The 24,805-nt window shown below is 44.3% G+C and overlaps 1 protein-coding gene across 8 annotated transcripts in view; it reads right to left on the bottom strand.

Moving 5' to 3' along the window:
• Nucleotides 1-23,563, bottom strand: part of SIAH3 (siah E3 ubiquitin protein ligase family member 3) — a 52,781-nt gene extending 29,218 nt beyond the window's left edge. The window contains exons 1-4 of one of the 8 annotated variants that reach the window (XM_027675206.1): nt 23,536-23,561; nt 22,730-22,826; nt 17,806-17,904; nt 16,525-16,641 (exon numbers count right to left, since the gene is read on the bottom strand). In XM_027675206.1, the coding sequence (XP_027531007.1) occupies nt 16,525-16,641; nt 17,806-17,904; nt 22,730-22,738 (225 nt within the window). In that variant the 5' untranslated portion in view covers nt 22,739-22,826; nt 23,536-23,561. Of the gene's footprint in view, nt 1-16,524; nt 16,642-17,805; nt 17,905-22,729; nt 22,895-23,457; nt 23,512-23,535 lie in introns of those variants that run through there. The other 7 variants (XM_027675204.1, XM_027675205.1, XM_027675208.1 and 4 more) reach the window with 7 other exon arrangements.
• Between the last annotated feature and the right edge of the window lie 1,242 nt (nt 23,564-24,805).

Consider the following 24,805-nt stretch of genomic DNA (forward strand, 5'->3'; position numbering starts at 1 on the left):
ATGTCAAGGCTAAGGGAGCAGAAAGCCCACAGCTGATCCCCCTGATGTGGGATGACCAGGGCTGCTTCAGGAGCCTGTAGAAGTAGATGCTCTGTGGGGAGAGTGTTCTCTACCTGCTCCTGGATGGTGAAACTAGCTGGATTGATCAGGATGTGACTGAAGGAAAAGTAAAGGAGCAATCTGGCAAAATGGGGCGGGGGGAGGATGCTGCAGCTACTGTGGGAAAGCAGTGGAGAGAGCTGGAACTCTGCTGTTGGAGGGTAAGTGGTGTGTGCAGATATTGCTGGTTTTTACAGAGTGCTGAAGCACCAGTCAGTGGTTTTACAAGCTGGGGTGACTTTCACAAAGCCTTGGAGGGCAGAAAGTGCTGATCCAGCAGCCAAGAAGAGCTGTAACTGCACCTACAAAAGCTGATAGAGAGAGGAGCACAGGGAAAAGGTGCTGTGGAGGGAGCAGGCCCACGTGGTAAGCACAGAGGGAATGTAAACCTACTGCAAAACTATCCTGGGGAAGGGGAGTCTCACCAAATTGATACAACTTCTATTTTCAATCAGCTGTAATCTGTTTTTCTGAGTTTATTTCATTGTCTCCCTTCCAGCCTCTAGCAAAGTTACTCTCTTTTTACAACAGACGCAGTGTTTCGGTGGGGATATCAAAGTTCTCCCAAGCAGGAGGGGGTGGAATTCCTGTTTTTTGTGGGATCTTAAGCTGGTGCTATTTTGTTAACATTCAGGAAAAAGAAAACACTGAACAATGTCTTCCCAGCTTCCCCAGAGCCTTCCAAGGTAATCAAATGTAGCCTTCTTTTTTTTCTGCTGATAGTACCATTTCTAAAAATATCATATTTTGTCCATAGACATGTGATCTTTATTGATGAAAGTCATTGTGTCCAAACTAGAGGTCTTTCTGAAGGACATCTGGCAGCTGAAGTTATTGTCTTAAGCTCCTGAAGAAAGGACCTTGGGTTTCGATTTATGCAGCTAGTCTGGTTAGGTTGCCATAAGAGCCTCTTCTAGCTTTAAAGGATGTGAATTAATGTCTGCGAGGCAAGAAAATTTCACTGTACCTTCACCAAAGCTTCACCCTGTATTATGTCAGTGATGTTTCAAATGGGATCCCTCCTTTTGCCTGTCTCTGATGCCAGCTTTGCAGGGTCCCTCCAGATGCTTGTTATCAGAGATGAATGAACGTGCTGTGAGTAGACAAAGTCTGACAAGCAGGGGAAAATCCTCAGCCTTGTGCTCACTCTTCATTTAGGCCAAGGAAGACAGGAGCGTAATGCCCTGGGGTTGGTGGCTGAGAGACAGTTCAGTGATCCTAGGACACATTGGTATAACCCTAATTTAAGGGACCAGTGCTGCACTTCCCAAAACTATATCCTAAGTTCCACAAGGCAGAAGTGGAAGAGCCATTTAGCTTGGCAATTTCCATGTTATCCAGGGATTTACAGCAGATGGAACCCTTGAAGGACCACACTGTTGCTATGTCCTGACAGGTACAAATTCCCTTCCTAATTAATATTTGTTAGCATGTATGTATCACTTAACCCAGATCTGATATACAGAAATGTGTTGTTCATGGTAACCACCTCATCTCCTTTGATCATGACAGGCCAGCAGCTTTTTGAAGCTTTTGGTACCTGCTGTGTCTACAGACAAGTTGATTTATGGTTTGCTTAATGAATATTGTTCTATTACATATTGATTTTCTGTGTGGCTAATAGCTTGACTTTAAAATGATGTGAAGGCCATAACTATGGTAAGTCCACATGAGCAGCAAAACACCTCAACATAATAAAGCAAAAATCATTGCGGACCTGCAGCTGGTGCATCCTCTCTGTGAGAACCTGCTTAAGCATCATAGCTAACATGTTCTCTGAAATAGTATTTCTCAGAGGTGAGCTCATAAGCAAGTTAATTAAATACCAAATTGGTTATTGTGAGTGCATTTGCTGGGCATGAAAAAGTGATGCATCTCTGACATTTCCATCTGTAAATATGTTTTAAATAAGTCATTGGTAGTTAATTACCATACCGTAAAATTAAGGCAAATAGATGTATTTTGGATGCAATAAGACATCTGCTGTATGGTAATTAAATAACATCAATGGATTATTCTTAGATTAAAAATTTTGGAAAAGCAAGAGCATCACATAAAGATAGGGCAGTTATTGCTTTCCTGGGCATAGCTTCTGGATTAGACAAGGTGCAGAAGATACATTCACATTAGCAACCAGGGCAGCAGAGAGCAGGAAGGAGGGGGCTGATTTGCAGCAAGATTACCTGTCCACACCCCCTGTTTCCTGGCATGAAGTCTGGGGTGGTTGCCAATACTGCAGTACACCACAAGTTGCTTCGCACCAGGAGACCATCCACGTGTGAGCCACAGAGCACAGATGCAGGCTTGAGACCTCAGGGGGCCCTGCACCCCTGCTGTTCTTGTCCAAAGAACGATTTACCCCCTTGAGCTCATGTATTTCTTTCTTTCTTCAGCTTTGGGACTGGGTGTGAGAGGCAAGCCCACCAAAACAGGCAGCTTCCTGCTCTTGCTCCTTTCTTTGCTTTCCAGCTAGGGCAGCCACCTCCAGCTGATGTGATTTGAGCCTTTTTGGAGATTTTGCCATGACACCATATTGCATCCCAGATGCAATTCAGCTGGTCACATAGCCTTAGCCTTATCTCTCACACTGGAAGATAATATGTGGGGAAAAAAATAATAATTTGGAACTGTGACAGCCTAAGTGCTCATTTCCTATGGTGACAGATATCTGGAAAATCAAGTTCCTTGCTAGGACAAAGGAAGACCTTGCCTTTGACTACATAGTACATAATCATCTACTAATGCCTGACGTGCCCCTCCATTCTCATTCTGCCCTTTCCTGAGGCAGAGCACAGTACACCCTCGAATTTTATGCCAGTTAAGAACCTCCTGAATATCACTGAGCTGACAAGTTTTTTTGTTTTCCACTTGACATTTGGACATTTTGTATGAGAATTAACTCCCCCTCCCGAAATTAAGGCCCAGAAACTTTATGGTGGCTGTGCCACAGACACAGAGATTTCTGCCTCTGTTGGAAACTCATCATACTTGGGACTGGATGAGGCACAGTCTTATCACTGTTGTGCATGGGGAACCACCAAGAAAACTCAAAGTGATGACGAGCATTTTTATGTATCAGTGAAGATAAGGCTGGTGAATACTACCACACATTTATTTTTTTTTTATCAGCTCACTGGTGTGGTGAAGCCTAGATGATTTATGATTGCCCTCCCAAGGCTTTTGCATTTGCCAGGGAGAAGCACAGAGGTTGCTGCACTGACACACACTTTTCTAAAACACTATCTTCAACCTTGACCTAGGTGGCTGAATTTTACTCTGGTTGGAAGCTGAAAGAAAAATGTGCCATCAGGATATTGGCATCTGTGCTCAGGATATTGGCACAGATCTGCCCCGAAACCTTAGTGCAGGATGACAAGGGAGGTTAGGGGGCTGTTCATGCCTTGTATTGTCTATCTCAGACCATTTTCTGTCCACCTCTGCCTCCTCCCACAGTCCCAGGCTAAGCGGACATCCTCTGCTTCCCTCCTGAAGCCAGGAGGAGATAGCGCACTCTGTAATTCCGAGGTGGCGTGATTGCTTCATTCCCTCTCAGTGGTGGCTGCATATTAACTGTGGATTAGTGAGCCCTCTAAGTATTACTTAGTGCTCCTAAAATGCTTTATATTTTCTACTTACAATATAATCACCATTAAGGGATTAAGATTAAAAAAAATTTTAAACTTAGGTGGCTACAGTTAACCTTCAGCATCCTCATTTTATTTCTTACCTATTTACAGTGGTGAGAGCAGAACAGCGTATCCTTCCAGCCTTACTGACACCAAAAAATTGGCAGCTTTACGCTATTTATGGCAGTGCACCAATTTTGCAAATGGGTCCTTCACACACATACAGAAGATTAACCTACACCAGGAGATTTAAGTATTTTGGCATCCACCCCAAAACACTTAACTGATGTCAGAGAACACTGTCCCTCACCTCGTTTAAAGAGAGAGAAACCGAAGGCATAGATGCCTGCAGAGCATCCCAGCTAGATGATGCCCCTTGCAGCTCTGGCAGCACAATGGATTGCTGCAGCACCTGGATATGCCCATCAGGCTTGGAGGCAGATAGACTACAAGGCCTTGGCAGGATGCTGTATTGAATGGATCCTGCCTCCTGCAGGGCTTATTAGTTCAGGCACAGCAGCCGCCTAATGCACCTATTTATCCCCTAGGCTCAGCCTGGCTCACGTCCAGCCTTGGCTGCATCTCTGTTCATCCATTCTTGCACCCCAGGTCCAGGGTCAAGTGGGGTAGGAGACAAACAGCCTGCTGAGGCTGTTGGTGTGCTCAAAGGCTCTGTTTGTATATAGAGGGAAAAGGCAGTTTGGGTACAGAGGTAAGCACAGCAAACTCTCTGTCATCGTTAGCTGTAGCCTGGGCTCAGAGCATTGGGTCAGTCACCACGGAGTGCTTTCCAGGGAGGTCAGTCTGATTTTACCCGTGAACTCAGGAACAGATGGATGAGTCTTAGGGAAATTTGGTGATACCTACCAAGATGTAGGGTTGCTCCCTACAAGGGAAAAAAATTATCCACAAAACCAGACTTAGGCTGTAGAACTTGGTTGCAGAGGGCTGGACTAGATTCTTGCTCAACTTTCAACACTTAGCTATTTGCAAGCACCAGGTGGCACAGATCTTACTGGAGCACTGGAGCTGTAATTTTGGGTCATCCAGAACTGGAGGTAGCTGTAACCCACTGTGTGACTTCCCTGTAGAGAGTATCAAGGTCCTTTTCCATGAAAAACAGTTCAGAAGCTACTTGATCTGCAAGTTTCTGCTATGTTGTAAAAGTCAAGAAGCAAAAGTTACTATTACAGAAAATGCTGAAAGGCTGCTTTTGGCACATTTTCCCTGTGAGTGAGTAATGAAAAGGTTTTCCCTTCCACATCTGCTTCATCAGACTGAGTTCTCTTGCTACCGGCTGTTGATTGGCCTCTGGCAAATTAAAGTTGCTTTAGTTAAAGCAGCAAGCAGAATACCCAGACACTGCCTGGATTTATCTGTGAACTGGGATGTTCTTTCCTAATCACTGGCTTCTTATTGAAAAATCATTTAAAGCTTAAAAATTGTTATGAGATACCTCACCAGTATGCTCGTGTTTAGCTGCAAGTCTAAATTATCTCCAGTTGCCTTGTGAAGCTTCTGGAGATTAAGATGGTTTCAGATCTGTTTTCTGATAGTGCCTCCATCTTTTACCAACAGCCTGAAAGAAAATTCAGTCTTTATAATCAGTTATTTACAAACCAGCGGTTATGTTTGTGCAACCATTCATGACCCTAACATTTTTGAGTCTCTTTTTTGAAATATTTTCTATGGCAGAAGAAACCCAGTAAAAGTTTAATTTTCTTTTCAAGTAGTATCATTTCCTGTATGATTTAGACCCTTGAGATTCCAGGCAGGAATTGTAATTGGACAAAGGGCTCCAGTTTGGCTGTATAGGGGGAACCAGAAGAAGTGATGGTGAATCACTGCAAATATTTGCATCTGTTTTCCTGCCACAGTTTAAATCTTGACCTGGGCATAGCTGTGAATTGTCTGCAAGTAGACACATGCCAGTTTGTAATAAATGTGCTCCTGCTGCATTGCTGCCTTCTTTGAGTTTGCGCTCTGCCGAGGTCAGCATATGCCTGTGGAAAACTTGTATTTTCAGCCACTCCCTGAAGTGCAAATATCAAGTTTAAACCTGGGTTCACGTCTTGAGGGAAATATTTATATGGGATACTGCTTGATTGAACAGGGATAAAGACATCCCAAAAAAACATTTTCCAGAATGATGGCAGAGAGGAAACTGAATGAGTCAGACATGCCCCTGACCACATCACAACTCTTATGTAGAGATGTGAGGAGAGAAAATAAAATGTGAGCATATCCCCAAAGCCAACAAACCTTAAACACAACATTTTCCAAGGACATGTGTCTTGGGCTCCTGTCAGATATCCTATGGTGAAGCCTAGGCCATTCCTAATTCCAGGGCCTGCACAGCCACTGCCAAGGCAGCAAAGGAGAACATGTGCCTGCATTTCAGCTGCCTCTTTAGTCTGACATACTAATGCAAACTATTTTAATAAACCCACAAAGGCCTGTGAAATGGGTTGGGGCTGGCATAAGGACCAAGCTTTGTCTCCCCCTCTGCTACTGCTGCACCAGGACTGTGACACCTTTTAAGGGACCAACAAATTTATGGGGGATGGCAATATTTTAAGATCTCCCAAGAAAATACAGATCACCCACAGACTTCCATACTGCAAACCATAAGCTGGCCTAAAAAGGCATTTCCTCACCTCTAGTGATGCTATTTCATCCTAAATTACCAAAATTTGTGTAATGCCTCTGGCTTTCAGTGATCAAAGAAACAGAAAGAGACTCCACAGAGTCTGTGAGCAGACACAGAATCCAGGCAAGGAACAAAACCAACACTACCTAAGTAATATCTCTGCTTTGTGCCTCTTTGCACATCTAATTAACACAGCTTGCATGTCCAAAAGCGGATCTGAAGCATTGAGGATCTTGCCATAGGGGGGAAGTAATCATGAAGCAGTTAATTGAATAAGCCCAGGAAAAGTTTGTTCTGCCGGCAGCCATCCCATAAGGAGAATGAAAGGCAGATTTGCCCAAGTGGATTATTTTCTCCTTGTGACTTGCTCCGCTCAGCACTCTTTAGGAACATGTTTACACTTGTGCCACAGTGCAAAGTCTTTTCTGATAGATGTGGAACATCTGTCCTCTACCCTTCAGAGTTTATTTAGGGTTGCTTGCAATTACCAATAAGGGTGCTTATCTCAAAGCATATTTTGGAATAGATCTTGCTCTCTTTTGCCATCCCTCATCTGCCACAGTGACCTCCTTTCCAATCTGGACTGATTTAATTAGCTGGTAATATCCCTGGGCTTTGGACCACCCATGAGGATTTGCATTTCTGATGAGTTTAAATTACCAGATACTTGTATAACTCATATAGCTCCATACTTTTTCACTGGTGTCAGTCTCCTGTGCTGATCCTTGGATTCCCAAGTGTGTCCCACATGACTTTCTGTCTGCCTTCTTCGTTCTTTTCAGATATGTTTTTCTGGTATTACTTTGGCTTGGTCATTGTTCAGGCAAATGTTTGAAGATGGCTGTTGACACACACTGCTGCACCCCTCTGTACACATCAAGTTCTGTTTTTACACAGTATTGCAGCATCAGAAATCTCCTTGAAAGCTTCCTTTTTGGGAGTGGAAAGAAGATTGTGTTACCTGAACCTGTGTAAAATAGTGATGAATACTTGGTGGTACTGTGACCAACCTTTCTGGCTTTATATTAAGGAGACAATTATCATGCTTGGTTTTTCTTTTGCATAAGTCAAAGGAACTGTACAGTATCAGTGGAGTTTATTTAATTTAACTTCAGTTAGACAAAAATGACATATCCATTCCAAGCTAGTCTTCTGCCTCCCTTGATTGTTGGTGGCAAAAAAACAGTCTGTCTTTGAGAACAATGAATCTCACTAATTGTAGATTCAAAAGGATATTGCACCACAGAGGGATCCTCAGGTCTCAGGTAGGACAAATAGGGAATTCACAACACTGCCCCACAAGTAAAGCCTGGCTCCACTAGCCTGTGATGTGCCTTTTCATACCATGGGGGTCTATCTAGCATGGATAGCACATCTCTGCTTGCAATGAAGTATCCTCAGGTGATACTGCTGTCCTTGCAATGCAGCAGTCAGACATTCCTATTGAAGATGAGGATGTCTTCAGGCTGCCCTCTTCAAAAGAAATGAGTAAGTTTGCTGAACTCCATCACGTTTTCCATATGGTCTTTTGCTGAATCCAGTTTGATAATTTCCAGAATAAGTATGTCTGACTAAAGGTCTGCTCCTGCAAAACATCCAACGTGCTTGACACTGAACCTGAGTGTTCTTGCTGAGGTCAAGGCACCGCCATGATCACCCCACTTGCCACCATCTTGCTGTTTCCATTTCACCCTCTCATTTTTGCAAAGCCTGAAGGTGACCGTAACTCTCCCCTTACCCCAGCTGCCCTATGTAATCCTGTGTGGTGGTCACTTACTCCATTTTCACGCTTATTACTTTGCTTATTTTTGACATGGCAGTCCCTAAGAGTGGAAGAACATTTTCGTCCTCTGCTGATGTGGTTTTCTGGTCTGTAGTATCCGCCTCCTTGCTCATCTATAGCATTTGTTTTCTGCACAAGGAGATGTTACCTATTTAATCTTTTTCTGTCTTATTTATGCTCCATTTCTCTGTTTCTTTTTACATTTCAGCTGGCATTTGATGTGAAAGAGTGTGTGATCTTGTGTTTAAGATATTCACAAGGACATGTGTCTTCTCCGCTATGCATTTACTAGGGGTTGATGGGCAATTCACCAGCCACTCTGGAGCTTAATATTTCCATGTGTAAAATACTGATGCCTAAGGCGTCAATACCAATAACATCACTAAAGCTCTTCAAATGATTTTATTTTCTACTGGGGAGGCCAATCTGGAAGTGAAAAAGAGTTTCAGTTTGGATCAGTTCAGAATGAAATTGCTATGGAAGAAAAGGCTAGAACTGAAAGCATTTCATCTGGTATAGAAATAGCTGGTTAATATCTTCACAAAGTTGTTTCAAACATTTCTGCCTTTTGAAAAAAACCACCAAAATAAACACACAAAGTACTTGGAGGTCTCTGTTGTTCTCCTACAGGGATGCTTTCATGGTATTGAGGAGACTAAAGGGGAGAGCTAAAGATAAATCCATTAATGTTATATAAGATGCTCAGAAGAGCCTCTAAATAAATAAAAGTGCTTCTAATTGTACACTGTGTATGTGTAGAATTTATTGGCAGTGCCAGGACGCACTTCCGTCTTTGGAGAATGCTGTGGGAGAGCTGAGCAGGAGTGTTGCAGGTGGTTATTAGCAGCAGGTCACCCAGAGCAATTTTCAGATCTCCAGATGCAACTGATATTTTTCCATTCAGCACAGCCCTCAATAATTCCAATGGGTAAGAGCCTTGCGGGAGGTTCTGAAAAACAGCTGAGGCCACTCCCCTGCCCAGCTGCTTGCTCCTGCTGCATTGAAGAAGGGATGTGTGCCTACTTTGGCAGTGCACACAACAGACTGCCAGCTTAAATCCACACTGAAAGTGGATTTGCTTTGCCACACCAAAGCAGAGGGAAGATATTCTCTTTTACCAGATGGTGTGATCATTATCATGGCTCACTATACTGGGTGGACAGCAAGTGCTGTGGCTCCTTCAGTTGGACCTGCTTGCTCGAGCCCTAGTCCAGTGCATGATGGCAACTAGGTTTTGCAGGCATGTAAAGCACTTGACTTCCTTGCTTGAGCTACATCTACAAGTGGTGACAGCAATGGTTTGCTGCCTTTTGTAGCTTCCTCATCTTGCCAATGACTGTTTTAAAGTGAGACTTTGTCTGTCAGTGGGGAAATTGGTGGCACCAAACAAGCTGAAGACTGAATGATTGTGATTTCTGCTGAAACAGCTTACAGGAAAATAATAGTTCCAAAGTTGCAGTGAAGTTAGTGATGCTTTCCTTTCAGCAGAAGCAGAAAAGCCCCAAATTAGGGTATTGAACAAGATGAGGAGAATCTTTTGCTTTGAGGCTTTGGTACAGCAGGGAATGGGAAGCATGAGAAGGAACAATAACACAAAAGAAAAGGTACTTAACAAAAAGAAGCAAGCCATGGAAAGAAAGAAAAATAATACAGTCTGATAAGGTGGTTGTCTGAACATCCATGCTTTCCATTTCCAAATACACCACATGCATATGTAGGTGGGCTGGGAAGCTGCTGTCATGTTCAGTCATACCCAAGTGGAAACTTCAGGTTCTACCCAGCTCCATCAGAAGCTGAACATGATGACTCAGCTCTGCCCACTTCTATTGCAAAAATCATAACAGAGGCAGGTCCAGCATATTGCCTCCAAAGGACAAGTATTATGGCTTTTAAACAGCATAGGAAAGCCAAAAACCTGGGAAGATAGGGCACAGACACAGTAGCTCCTTTGCCTCATTTTACCAGAGCTCTTGGGATCTGATGTGCTTCTTTAAACACAGTTGCTCGGATTACTTAAGAACTTCAGATCTTTTCTGAGAAAAAAAATGCAATTTCTGTGTCCCCCAGCTAAGTGTGCTGTGAGTTCTTTGATACCAGGAGAGAACCCTAATGGTTAAACAAAAAATTATACTCTCTGTAAATTCTGACTTTGAGGCAAAATTCATGGTAGCTGGGAACCTGGACTGGGACTTTATAGCACTTGAGGCTTTCAGGACCATGTTCAGTGTTTGGATTCTCTGTTGAGGCAACCAGCAACGTGTGCTAGTTAATGACAGTTGTGGGAATGTCCAGGGGTGACTTCCATCTGCTGAGAAGCAGATTGAGACCTTGCCACTGATTTCATGTAATCAAGGCTTATATTAGAATACCCCTCTTTTCTCTGCACCCTCTGTGTTAGCCACAGCAATTCATTTGGGGCAGTATTTCTCCTGAGGGAGTTATTTGGGCCATTATGTCTAACCCAGAGGGCTGCACTGAGAAATTCCTGATATACTGAGCCATATCAGAGTGGGTGGATTACAAAGTGATATGTAGCAGTGTCTGATGGTTACTCCTCACCCTGCTGTCAAACATCCTGTCAAGGGGAGAGAGATTTCTCTAATATTAAAATAACTTCACTGTCTTCCATTGATAACATCTGACTTCAAAAGTCCTGCAGCCAGGTGGGATTTATTATAGAGTCATAGAATCCTACAATAGTTGAGTTGGAAGGCACCTTTTAAAGGTCATCTAGTTCAACCCCACTGCAATGAACAGGGATGTCTTCGACTAGGTCAGGCTGCTCAGAACCTTGTCCAACCTGACCTTGAATGTTTCCAGGGATGGGGTATCCACTACCTCTCTGGGAAAACTGTAAGTGTTTTACCACCCTTATCGTAAAAAAACTTCTTTCTTATATCTAATCTGAATCAATCCTTCTTCAGTTTAGAACTATTAGCCCTTGTGCTATTGCCTCAAATTCACCCTCAAAATCAAATGTGGGTAGGAAAGAACTCAATGCCTACCCACCGTATCCCTTCTCCGGAGCTGCAGCATAACAGGCAGGACCAGTTAACAGTGGTAATTAATTTTCGGCAGTGGGTTTGGGGCAGGAGGTGAGAGAAGGAAGCCAGAGCCTATTAACCCAGAAATTTCTGAGGTGGGAGCTCTTTCCCTCCCTCTCCCAAGAAGACATTGTAGTTGATATTCTGTGAGACAACACTGAAGCTCCGAGCTGTCCTACTTTGCAGCATGCTTGGAGTAACGCCCATGCTGCCCTGTATTGTAGTCCCATGGCTCGTGTAGGTGCAGGGATCTGCAGGCTTAAGGTTAATGGTTTACTGGATAGAGGAGTTCCTGGGACCAGGTAGCAGCAGCGAATGGAGAGTCCCTGAGGAGAACTGCCAGAGCATGCTATGCCTCACCTCTGCAGAGCACCATTATGCTCACATCTGTGGGACAGAGAGAGGCTTCTACAGTGCTCATGGTCAACTCAAGTTCCAGTTTTGCCTGCTGAAAGGCCTTCAAACAGAGGCAGGGCTGACGGAGGGCTGTCAAAGCACTGCCTGCTGCTATTCACATCCCTACAAAAGGATTTAAAAGTCTGAGGTACCCAGTGCTTACACAGCCCTGTCCTACAGCCAGGATGGGACATAGGCACCTTGCCAGGAACCCAGGTTTGCAGGCAGCAGTGGGTATTGCAGTCCTCTCGACACAGCTGTCACAACCCTGCTGGACACTGGAGCCAAATGACACTTAGTCCCCAAATCATAGCCCTAGAGGGGAGATTTGAGGGTGTTTGGGCTGAGATGGTGGCAGAGGACATCTAGGGGTTGTTAGCAACAGGTTTTGAAGTCACTCTCCTCCCTCCAAACAAATAAATCTCATGGGGGTGTAATGCATCATAGCACTTTAATCCTGCTGGGGATAAAGTGGATTACAATGCTATTTAGCTGGCCACTGCGTGCAGAGCCAAACTGTTGTAACATGATTCAAATCCCTTCCCTAAGTCAGAGCAGATTTGCTTTTTGATTTAAAAAATTGCTAAATGACATCTTGGCCCCATAAACCATGTTACGATCCTTTTCAAATATAAGATTGAACTATTTATGCCCTCATTTGAATACGCTTCTTTTGTAATTCAGCAAGTTCTTTGAAGTTCTACAGAGGTGGAGATCAGTGTTTTTTACAAGAGCATTGTAAACACACATTTTTACTCTTTATAAGAACATTTTTCACACTCCCAAAGAGTTAAAGTTGTGTGTAAAAAGCCAGTAACTCCTTGAACTAAGATCTGTTTTACCCAGCCGTATGCAGCATCTTGCCAAGCATCGGCACCTGGCTGAGCTGTGATTGCACTGCAGTCCCCTGCTGTGTGCGGCTGGTTTTGGGGACAGAGACTGTTGCCAGCTAAAGAGTGAGGACAACCTCCCACACCTTCAGCTTCTTCCCAGGGTGCAATTAGCAGTGCTGGGGAGAATTGCTCTTAACAAAGGGGGAAGTGTGCAGGAATTCATTGAGCCTTATCTCTGCAGGATCAGCAAACCCTGCTCATTTTTTCCATACACATGGAGCACCTTAAAACTTTCCCTGTACACTGGGACCTGCAGCCAGTGGCATAAACAGTGTTCCTTCAATTAATATGGCCTTGGAGGGAGCAGCCACTTGGCTGAGGAGCTCTGTTGCCTGACTGTGTCTCTCCAAGGGGAGATGTCAGGTTGACCACATGCTTGAGCGGAGACAGGTTACAAGGTAATGCGTATAATATGACTGAGGACAAAGGTGACCTATGGAAGTGTGGAAAATAAGTGTTTTTCTCTGCTTGGCAAGTGAATTTTGATCCCAGTATAGTATTGTGCTGTAAGATGCTGCTGCTATGTCTGGGAAACCTCATGGGAGGACAAAGAGCAGAAAGCAGCAAGGACAAAGAGGCTCTGGAATACCTCCCCCCCCATTCATACTCCTGACAAATCATCGAAACAGTGGGGGACATTTGCAAAATTGTCTTTCCTGTGTCAGGAATTTTCTTAGCCTGTGTCAGGCTGTTGTGCACAGGGAAAACAGCAGCAGATCAATAGAGGTGTCTGTGCTGACACTTCTACCATCTTGCCCTTTAAGAAACATTGAAACGCTCATCAGCCTTTCCAATTAATGAGCCTTTCAGTGGGAAGAAATACATGGGTTTCTTTCTAAATGTGTGCTTCTCTACCAACCTCTGGACCTCTCCTAAAGGAAGAGGTAAGTGATGGGCTCTGGTCATGGTCAGAGGTCCAGGCTGTGATTATGATGACAGCTTGCTGGCATAACTTTACAAGAGTCCCCTTGGTCCAGCTGTGGGTGTGTGACAGCAGAAGCTAGTGCAACCTTTCCCTGGAGAGTACCCTGCCCTCTGCTGCTCACCGAGTGCTTTACGTGATGCCAAGTCTCTAACACACATATGTGACCACCAACCATGGATCCTCCAGAGTGGGCTGGATCCCACTATCATCCCTGAACACTCCCTTGGAAGTGGAAGGAGCAAGAATGGAGGTCCTGCTGCAATTTGACTTTAATGGAGTTATGTGCATTGGCACTGATTGAAGACCTGACCTGCATGAAGGATGTCAATGAGCATAATCACAGCAGAGTATGATGCCTGTCATTTATCATTTGCACCAATCAAACAGAAGCCCCCTTGCACCAGTGTTGTAGAGATACAGAATAAAATAACCCCTTTGCAAAGAGCTTATAGTTTTGGAGTTAGCACAAACATTTAAGCCTTGAAGAGAAGGGAGAGAAATGACATTGCTTCTAGCCCTTGTTTCCTAGCAGGCTTGTATTCATCGACCGCAAACCTTAATACAGTTTTCACTCCACTTGTCAATTGTTAAGATAGATTTGGGGGCTGTCAACAAAATGTTACAGTTGAAATGACCCAGGTAGAAATAATAGACTATGAAACATACAGCCATAATACTGTAAACCAGCACAGAGGAATACATTTGGCTCTTTCATGTTTAATGGTCCCTCAGGCATCATTTGAGAGCAACCACAGCCCTCCTGTGTATCCCTGGGGGAGAAGTGGGCACCCCAAGTAGCCGGTTCATCTGGCTTGTGTCTGACACCAGGTTTTGGACAAGGTGCCTTGCTTACTCGGAGCCAGCTGATACTGGCCCACAGGCTGCTTTGGGTGGGAACTGATACTGTTGCGCTGGGCACAAAGGGGTCCAATCCACCCATCTCCTCTGGGTCCTGCTACAAAGTGATGGTTCATTCCTTACAGAGCTGGTGGGAAACCAAACTGAACACCTGGCGAGTAGATCAGAGCTAAAGCCCACTGTATTTACGTGGCTTGATGTGAGCTGGGTAACTTGGGATTACTTTCAAAGCATGTTTCACTTTACAGACGGACAGGTTTTCCAGAGCAGAGAGCTTTCTTGTCAGTTTGTCTATCTATATGGTATCTCAACAGAGACACCATATAGATGTGTTTCGGTGAAGAAACACTTGCTGCAGGGTTCCTAATGTAACTTTATCAGGAGAGCAATTCCCACCCAGGTCAAGATAATTCTTATTGGGGCTTCGCTAACACATCAGACCTTTTCCTAGAGGGTCTCGTTTGTTTCCAGGAGAGTTTTGTGTCCAATGTCTGCATTCAAATTATTCAAATCCAAGGCAGTATCAGGATTATCCATCTCTCTACCAGGCTCTGGGTCTGAGCAGTGAAGAGCTTGGCCATGGGGGATTTTAGTAAACTGAAATGCCCTATGAGGTTAACACAGAGTAACAGTCACCAACTTTTTTTGGTATGCTCAAAGATAAAATGCTGCAGCTCCTACAATATGAAATCTGCAACTCAGGAGGACCTGAAATGATAAACTCAGGTCTAGTCTTAGATACCAGTGGAGCAGTAGTCACCCCTCAGTGTGCTTATGGGATCTCATCAGACAGTTCCACTGGCACTAAAACTGTGTTGTGACCTTCAATAACCTTTTTTTCTGCTCAAAATTTTTTTTTACTAATTAAAATTATAGATAAAAGTAGCAGGAGACAGCCACATAAAAGGAGTTGAGCACAGAAGCATGCACTTACAAAATCACCCCATGCACTTAGGAATGCAGTTATTTCTTTTATCCATTCAGACAATCAGATTCTTTCAGATAATGAGAGGGCTGTGCAGTTTTAACTCAGCTTGTGTTGATGGAGGAGTGCAGTGCTGGGAGAGGAGTGCCTGCACCCAAGCCGTTCATCCCCTGTGAGTGCCTGCCCCAGCCGGCAGCGCTTAGAGCACAGCCTCGCGGGGAAATCCTCCTGGAGCTGGCACCCTGCTAGAAATGACCTCTTCCTGCCTGAGCTCAGCCTGAAACTGGAAATATAACTGTGGGAAACATGCCTTTTTTGGGGGAGTGATGCTGCTCTGAAAAGGGATTTACCCCATCCATAGACCTCCCATGGACCTGTAGCTCAGGAAGGATGCTCCCTGCAACCCCTCCAAGTACCTCACAGGGACCGTAGCAGAGACAAAAATAAGTTGTCCTGAATTTAATTAATTTCTGAGCTTGTGTCAGAATAGCAGAGCTACCTCATAGGTCAGGACCACAAGGACTGCCTACAAAACAGAAACCACTTCATTAAAGTTGGTCATTCACTACTGCAATAAAGTAATTAAAGCTTCCTGATTGCTTTCTCCCCCTGCTGCTCCTTCTCTACTACAAACATGAAGGCTCTGGTATAGATGGAGCTGTTGACACTTTGTCAGTGGAAATCCAGAGCTGTCTGAGTAAGAGAAATGTTTTATGGGGACTATAAATAGTTTTGCATTAAAGCAAATGTATTCTTCCACCTAAAATAGATTCACCTTGCAAACAGCTAAAGGACAGTTTCAGCGCCAGAGGAACACCTTCAGACTCCCCTCAGGAGACAGAAACAGCCTTTTTCCCCTGAAAGAGCAAACAACAGCAGTGGAAATGCCTCTGCTGCCACCTCCCCTCTTCCTGTTCCCCACTGCCTGGTAGCATCCCTCTGTGCTTAGGTGCCATCCTGGGAGACCACCCAGCATCCTTTCACCAAAAAGGGATGTTAATTAATCCAAGTAACTTTTCCAATAATTTTTTACTACATGCTTGCAACATGCCTGCTCATTATGTGGGTGAAAGGGATGAGAAAACTTTGGGGAGAAGGAGCAGTGACTTCCCACAATCACTCAGAGCAGTGGGTTGCTTCTCCTTTGCTCCAAAGGGAATCATGCATTCAGACAATGCAAACATCCTCTCTGCCAGGGCTGCAATGTGTTAACAACACTCTCCTCTTACTGCCAGAGCATAATTTCATTCCCTATGGAGAAACACGGGTGCTGGTGGTGGGGAAGACAAGGAGATGTTAGAAGAAAAAATATATTTTTAACTCACCTTGAGGCTATGTGTTGGGTTGACGACGCAGACAAGTTGCCCGGTAGCTGAGAAAACCCTCTTTGCCTTGTAGTGCTGAAACCGCAGGTGAATAAGATCTAACACAGCCCCAAAGCACTGGGTGAAGAAAAGCATCACAACTTTTGGCGTTGCTGCTGCTGCTGCTGCTGCTGGCAGTGGGCAGGGGAAACAATCAGGGAGCCCCTGAGTCCTTGAGCCCGGGGAGGGAGTGCAGTTGGCGAGAGCTACTCTCCAGCACAGCTTAGCATGCCTTCATATTCATCATCAAAATAAGACGGGAAGAGGCTTGCAGCAGCAGGGCGGCCAATGGAAAGGACAGAAATGTTATCCTTGAGGTCCGGAGACAGCCAATAACAAATGCCTCCCCTCCAGAAACTCCCTGATGAATTGAGCCTGGCGGAGAATGTATTATTGAACATTACCATACATCAGCACATTGCATTTATCTTGTGATTACAGCCAGTCATACGTAAGGCTGTGGAGATATGCAGGCAAAATTGATTGCTTAACATCTCCATTTATTAATTGCCTTAATTTACCAAAGGAGCACTTGGATACCAAAGCTACATGTAAGGCATAAGGAAGAAGCCCACCAGTGAAACTGTTAGAAAGTAGCAAAAATAGGTTAAGCAGACTATGTTTTACTGAGGGAGAGAAATCAAATATGCAAAGAGAGTCACAGTTCCTTGCAGCGGTTAAACAGAAGTAGAGCTTGCTACATAAATAGATTCGCATCTGTGCATTCACAGGCTTCAATTTGGATTTTCACCACTCTGAAGTTTTCTAAATTTTATATTCTGCTTCACAAGGGTCTCAGCACACAAATAACATTTCCCCCATCACTAAAAATAGGAGAGGTCACGTCTCTGGTCTGGTGCAACTTGGAATAACTACATTTAGAGTCAGTGATGTTTTCCTGATTTACACTTGGTGGTGTAAATCGGGTCTGATCAGGTCTGTTGGACACAAAACATGGTAATTACTGGATGCTGGAACTATGAGAGCATAAAAAGGCACAGAGCATGCTTCTAAAAATAATGAAATAAGTGATGCATGAGAGCACACACAGAGAGAAACTTGCTCTGAGGGAAAAATGACTTCTAAATCAACAGAATAATTAAACATGCAGAAGGCTTTTGCTTGTCATTCATCTGCATATCGGTGAGCAGGAAATTACAAATTAGCCATTAGATAGTCCTAGGCATTAAAAAGGAATTAGGGAAGTGTAACAAAAATAAACATGCTTTTACGTATTATTACCAGTGCGTATCTCTGTTGGTGGGCAGGGATCCCTCTTGAGCCATTGAGTCTCATTAAACTTGAGTCCCTGTAACTGGTTTTTCCAGGAGGTGATTGCAGCTGAGGGAATCAGAAAGCACATTCATTTCATGGGACAATCCTGTGTGATATGTTGCTCTGCTTGTTAATAAATCAAAGAGAGTTAATTTAATTAGCTCTCTGCCAGAACTTCCTATCAGGGTGCTATTTAGGCTTGCTAGCTAAGTACTCAGATGGCTTATTTAGCCTTGGTAATCCTTTTTCCCTTCAAAGCAGAACAGAGAAAAGTAGCTTTTCTTTAATTTTTTTTTCTTCTTTTTAAATGTGAGCCCCACGCTGGGGGTGATGCTGCTGCTGCAGACAGAGCAGCCCCTGTAAAGCGCAGGACTTAGCCTGGGACTGTATTGTCACAACTGACTCTTCCTAAATCAATACTGCAATCCTGGTTCTGCCAGACTGCAGAGAGCCTGTGCATTAAAAAAAAAAAAAAAAAAAAAAAAAAAAAAAGGAGGCCTGAGTAGATAAATAAGTGAAAATTGTGAATGCTGGAACAGCTGATTACACAAGCCCCCAAAAAACCATTAAGGATGGAAGTAGTATGTATCTCTCAGTTCTTAACATTTGGTTGTAAATGAGAACTGGAGATAATTATTGCAGTGCTGAGTGACACTGAGAATATTTTCAGACAGACTTGAGGACAAGTGAGTGAATTGATTTGCTTAAATGTATTTTTTTCCATTCCCAAAGTAACTGTGAGCATCCAGCTATTTATTATTTGTTTCTTCCTGATTTGTAGTTGGTAGCTGCACAAATACTTTATACTAGGAAATTTCAGTCTGCAAGTTACCAGTGCAAGTATTCTGCCTTAAATGAGCAAAATGTCCTTGCTATTTACACTGGTTATTGCCACCTGAATTCCTGGAGATTAATTCTGTTCAACTGATTGACTCAACTGAATGACTAGACTTGGGGGGCACCCCCATATCCATGGGCAGCAGAGATTGAACCCCTCATCCCTTCTGTCCAGATAGTCTCGCGGCAGTTCCGCAATCCAGCCCGCTTGAGACCCAGCTGCCTTCTGGGGGTTGGCAGGAGAGGTGTCACTGATTCCACAGGTGCATAGGAGCATCTTCAATCTAAATATACACCCATGCCTCTGGGCTAGTATACAAAAAGGGTTGTTGTTCTTCAAAGCAAAGACTACCTTCAGGGATGGTGAGGGACCTTTGCAATGTCCAAATCCCTGTATACATCTGTGCCCATCTCACTTGCTATATGTGACCTTCCAAGGAACAACTCCCCGACACCAATATTTGTGAAAAAGGATGAAAATGAGTGTTCAGTGCATCTGAAGGTATCTCCTGTTCAGCACGAGTTCACATTCATGGGAGCACTTTTTGAAATTATTTTACTGCCCATATTTTGTCCAGAGGCCTACACACCGCACCTGCTTACGGCATTTCAATACAGGATTTAGCACCTGCTTGACAAGGGACCCAACACCCACTGAGCCACAGCAGCTGGCTGTGCACACAGCTTCATTTGCAAACAAAAGCTCAGCACATGCATGTGTGGATCCAGTTCTTTCTTCTCCTTTTGCACACAGAGGCTTTTGATCAGCATAACTCCATTAACTGGAGTACATGGTGGTCTCATCCAGGCTTGGGGATGCAAGGTCTGCTACCCTACCTGGCCTCAAACCTTGGAGAGTGTCCTTGATGGCATTATTGAGCTGTATGGGGGCAGCCAGAGAGAGGAGAAATAAGTTCATGTGCAAGGGGCACGTGGTGAATCCCGTTAAACTGCTGGTTACAAATTTCCGGTGACTGCAGCCATTATTTCCAAGATGGTTTATACTGTAACAGACAAGTGTGAAGTGGCGGAAGTCCATAGGCTAAATCTCCATTAGGATCCAGATTTTGCCAAATTAGCAGCTCAAGTGGCATCACCGTAATACACATGGGATTACAGTGCTCTAACAGCTCAGCTGCTGCTGCGACTGCATTAGGTTTGCATGGTAATAGGATCAGCTAGACATAAAAACTGACTGCAGTGGCAATAGCTTTCCAGTTTTTCAGTTTTCCAGTTTTTCAGGTGAAAGGAAAATGCTTGTGGAAACCCTCAGGTATCTAAGCACTGTGTGACTTGGCAGGATGATAGCCTGAAAGATGCATTGCTTGGTCTAAATCCAGCATGAAATTTTGAGTTTCAATCAGTTTTTTTAATCTTTCTGACTGGGCACTTGTAGGGGTGACCGTCCTACATGATGCTCTCTCTCCCTTCCTGCTCTGCCAGACATTGCAGACATAGCAAATCCAAGCTCCTTTTCATCCTATCTGTATATTTTGCTGACACCCATGGGATGATTCCCATGCAGCTGGTACTAGGCTGCTCTCCATTCCCAACAGCCTTAGGAGAAACGTAACCTGCCTTGGACAACAGGGCACATCTCTAGGGAAGCAGAACCTTTTGGAAGAAGAAGCAACTTTTAAAACTGGCAGAAGAGTTGCAGCCCTCCAGGCTGCCTCCTGAAAAGTACATGTAACTTCATACTGACTGCTTTGTGCTTTGATTGGAGTCCATCCTTTCCAAAAAGCCTGGCTTTGAAGATTCCTTTGAAGGAGACCAGTAATACCTCCTGCTAAGTTCTGAGTTCTTCCAAAGATTATTTATCTTCACCACCAGCATTTTTTAATCTTTTTTTCCAGACTGAATTATTTTCCTGCATGAGCTTCTGCCTTCGTAAAGTCATTGTGCTTTCCCTCACTGAACTGGGGCAGCCTCTGCCATCAGACTTTCTCCATGTGAAGACATAGTTTTGCCTAAAACCTCCATCAGCAAACTCAATAGACAGATAGGGTTTCCTTTGCAAAGCACCTTTCTTGCCCAAGATCAGCTCACTCTTGCAGCTTCTCTATGCATGTTCTCTACCTCCTCCTCTGCTCTTGTCGAGCCTTGTCTGCTTCTCACCTCCAGTGAGTACAGAAGCAAAAAGACCCATTTGGCTTACAGCGTCACAGTGCTCTGGTTACAGGTGTGACATGTCTGCTCCTTTGGGTCTCCATTCCCACACTTCCACTTTACTTGCAGGGCAGATTTGACACCACTCAGTGCAGCCACAAGGGAGTCAGAGCTGCCTGTGGACAGGGAGGAGAACTGAAGATCTCCCTGGAAAATGCATGGAGGTACTCCCTTTTCTCATCTTTTTTGGTGTCTATGATGATGAGAGGTGAGAACATCAGCAGATCTTTTTTCCTGTTTATTAAAAATCATCTGTTTTTTCAAAAGCAAAGTACTGCCAAAAGTTGTTGGCTTTACCAAAATACTTTATCTGTGGTGAATTATTTTGCCACATATGTTTTCAGAAATCTATTTTGACTGCATGCAGCAATATAAGCCATAGCTGCTCTGGAATTGTACACATGCACTGGAATTGTACACATCAGCAGAAACTGATCTTAAATGTCTCAACAGTTTTTGTTTTCTCCAAAGGACAGCTTTCATTGGACAAGAACTATCAAAAGCAGTCTATGAAGCAGTTAAGATATCAGTGACAAATGCCACAGACAATCTTATGAAACTATGGAGAAAATAGAATTTGCTGAACCAATTTTTGCAATTCAGAGGTTCTTCCCAGCGTTTCCTGAGTGCTGCCTTCCTCCTCCCTCTGGGCAGCTCACTTTCAACCGTGTGTGGTCATCAGCCCCATAGCTACTTTGCAACACTGCACATCCAACACCATGACTGGTATAACTGGGGATGCATGCTGCTGCTGTTCGCATGCTTGGGCCACGTCTCCCCCATCTGTCACAGAGCAAAAGTCATTTCTACACCCTCTGGCCACCTGCAAAGTATCATCACTGCACAGCTGCTGAGCTGGGCTTTCCTGTTAATCTCCCTTTGGCAGAAACTTACATTTCCCTCTGGTATTGAAGGACACTAATGTGGTAAGAAGTGTTTTTCTTTTATTCCTTTCAAAGCCATCCTTCCTACACTGATATTAGCAGTACATGAGTTTTCTAGTTGCTGGGTCAGGAGGGGAATTCTTCATTTCTCCTTGGGGTACATCTGCTGCCAAGAGAAAAAGGTTTCTGCCTCCACCTTCTTAATTTTGTCCCTTCACACGGCTGCATTAGGTATGCGCTGCTTTCCTCTGCTCGCTTATTAACGGGAGAGTTTATGGCAATATCTCATGCCACTTCTCTGCAAATGTTATACCCGAGAGAGCATCTCCTTTAGCTCTCACTAGCAAGCCAGCAGCTCAATAAAGACACTTACATTTTCATACTGTTACTAGATAAAATAACTGCCATCATTTCCTATTTATAGTGGTTGTCTGGTGCCTAAATTACCATAAGGACCTATTGCTTTCAATTGCCAGCCTAACAGTGTCCACCAGAGATTCCTGATTCCCCAGGCCATATCACCTGGGTGGATGGACCGTATCTGCCTCAGTTGCCTTGTGTTGGAGAGAAAAACCACCAGCAGCCAGAAGAAATGGATGGAGGAGGCTCCTTTTCCTGCTGTAAGCACAGGCAGTGGCTTGTTCAGAGGCAGCCTCTAATTCTGAGTAGGTTTTAAGGGATGGGGAGCTTTTCATTTGCTGGGAAGCCTGCCTGAGAGGCTGTCTCTGGCCCCTCTCTTCGCTCCCAGAGGGAATGCTCAGCCAAGGGAAGTGGCAGCCAGCAACGCAGGCTGGCGGCAGTGCAGTTGACGCCCTTTTATCTCCTTAGTGTGCTCTAAGTTATACACACTGGTTTATAATCAGGAGTCTGGGGGCCTCCCTAGGAGCTGCCACAGTCCCAGTGGGGTTTTTTTTCAATCCAACTGCTTTAAAACAAACACAGAGACATGTGCACAGGGACGTGCAAAGGACAGACATGTAGTAGGAATGAGACAGACTTGCTGTGCTCATGTCAAAGTGTGAGAAGCTTTTGGGAGTGCAAAGGAGCCCTGATGAACCAGGTACTGCTGCTCCTCACTTCCCCACCAAGGAGGAGGGTCTGGACAAAGCAGAGGCGAAGGGCTGTATCCAAATAACCCCGCAAGACAGAATGAAGTCTCTCCTCTTCTGGGTCACAAGAATGATAAATTATTCAGGCTGGGAATGGTTGAACAAGTGTTTTAATTTCAGACCCCTTTTCTAAATTTCCAACCCCTTTTCATGAGAGTCCCTGGGACAGATTACAGCAATATTTTTCTGTGCGGTCCTGGTCCCTGGTGAAACCGGGGTCCACCATCACTGTCTGAAGGTCTCACAAGCTCCTGCCATCTAAAGGCTTGCAGATCCCACTGATGACCACAGGCCAAGTGGGACATGTAGTCTTTCCAAATCTGTATTTAATAATTTGAAAAATGTGCCTGCCAATGCCAGTGTTTCTGAGGCCTTTCTGCAAAGTTCAATTAGCTAATGGGACAGAGATTCAGACTGATGTGGAATGAGAGGCAGTGTTCAGTGCCAAGTGCTGTTAGGAAGATTACCATGTCCCAGTGTATCACCAGTGGCACCCATCCCACATGAACTGCACCCAGTAACAGCTTGGAATGTGTCCTTTCCCATCTGCAGATGTACCAAAGGCATCCTGGCAGTCGGCGGCATTTTTTCAGTCCACAGATAGCTAAGGTTGAGCCCACCTTGGTCAGCAATGGTGCAAGGACCCATCTGCCCAGAAAGTGCACACAAAAAAGGTTGCTCAGCAAGAAGGGCCTCACCTGGAGGACCAGATTCTCTTCCCATGTTCCCACATGGTGCTCCCATGACATCAGTGGCATTTATAGACAGGTATCTGATGGCAGAATTTTACTTAGACTATTTATTTTACCCCAAAGATAATCTAAGGAGGGAAAAACAGAGGTGGCTCTCCTCTGTTTCAGTCCTCCCTGAAATGAATTTTTGGGCTGTCCTTCAGCTCAATATGCTCTTGTAATTATGCTGATGTCAGCAGAGATGAAGCAGACCAATGCCTGCCATTGCCATCTGTCTAGCGTGGTGAAAGCCACTCAGCTCCCTTTGGGCTACATTCTGCAGTGACTGTTTCTTTGCACCTGGACTAGTGTCTTGCGAGCCAGAGAGACAGTCTGTGGTATCCAGAATCCACATCACAGACCATCTTGCCTTGGCTAACACGGCAAATACCAAGGCAAGAAATACTGGGGAGTGTTGTCCAAGTATGACCTCTTTTTACTTTCTCTTTGCATCACAGGTGGAAGTGATGCTGTGCAGTGCTTCAGCTGGAGGCATGGACAGGGCAGAGGATGTTGGTAGAGCAGTAGAGGGGGGCAGAAGGCAAGATTTAGGGGGTCAGAAGATGTTCCTATAAATATCCACCTGCCTTGTGTGGTAGAAGGAGGTAAATCTAGAGTTATAAACCCTTAATTCACTCTTTTCTTGGAGCAAGACAGCAAAACTTCCCTTCATGCTGGTGGGCATGTCACCCCACAGAGTCCCTCTGGGCAGGTGGTTTCTCAGCAGTATAGGTTTTCTACAGTGCTTGAAGTAAATTTAAAATACATAGCACTGGAAATGACAACAACCAAATGAATATTTGCAGCCATATCACATTCTTGGTTCCCCTGAGGAGAGCAGTTTCAATACTGAGTGTTGCCTGTTTTGGGGCACAGCCACAGGACAGACCTTATTGCTTTTCTTCCTGTGTTTGTAAATTTAACTAAATTAATTTGATTTATATAGCAAATAAACAGGTGATTCTTTCTCCTGCTCTCACACACAATTGTCAAATGGACTGCTCTTGCAGCCACCTCTCCACCAATAATAACAACATCTTTTAGTGGAAAATAATCATTTGAAGGGACAACAGTCCTAATTGCATGATGTCTTAATTTCGGCTCTGTTTTCCAGAGAATAACCAATGTTTTTCAAATAAGATCGGTTATCATCTCTGGGGATACAGCCACCTCCTTCCTGGAATGCTTTTCATGCCGGAGGATGCACATTGAAACTGAGAGCAATATTGTCAGTGAA

This window comes from Neopelma chrysocephalum, unplaced genomic scaffold (genome assembly GCF_003984885.1).
Source record: "Neopelma chrysocephalum unplaced genomic scaffold, ASM398488v2 Primary Assembly neopelma1_25, whole genome shotgun sequence".
Lineage (NCBI taxonomy): Eukaryota > Metazoa > Chordata > Aves > Passeriformes > Pipridae > Neopelma > Neopelma chrysocephalum.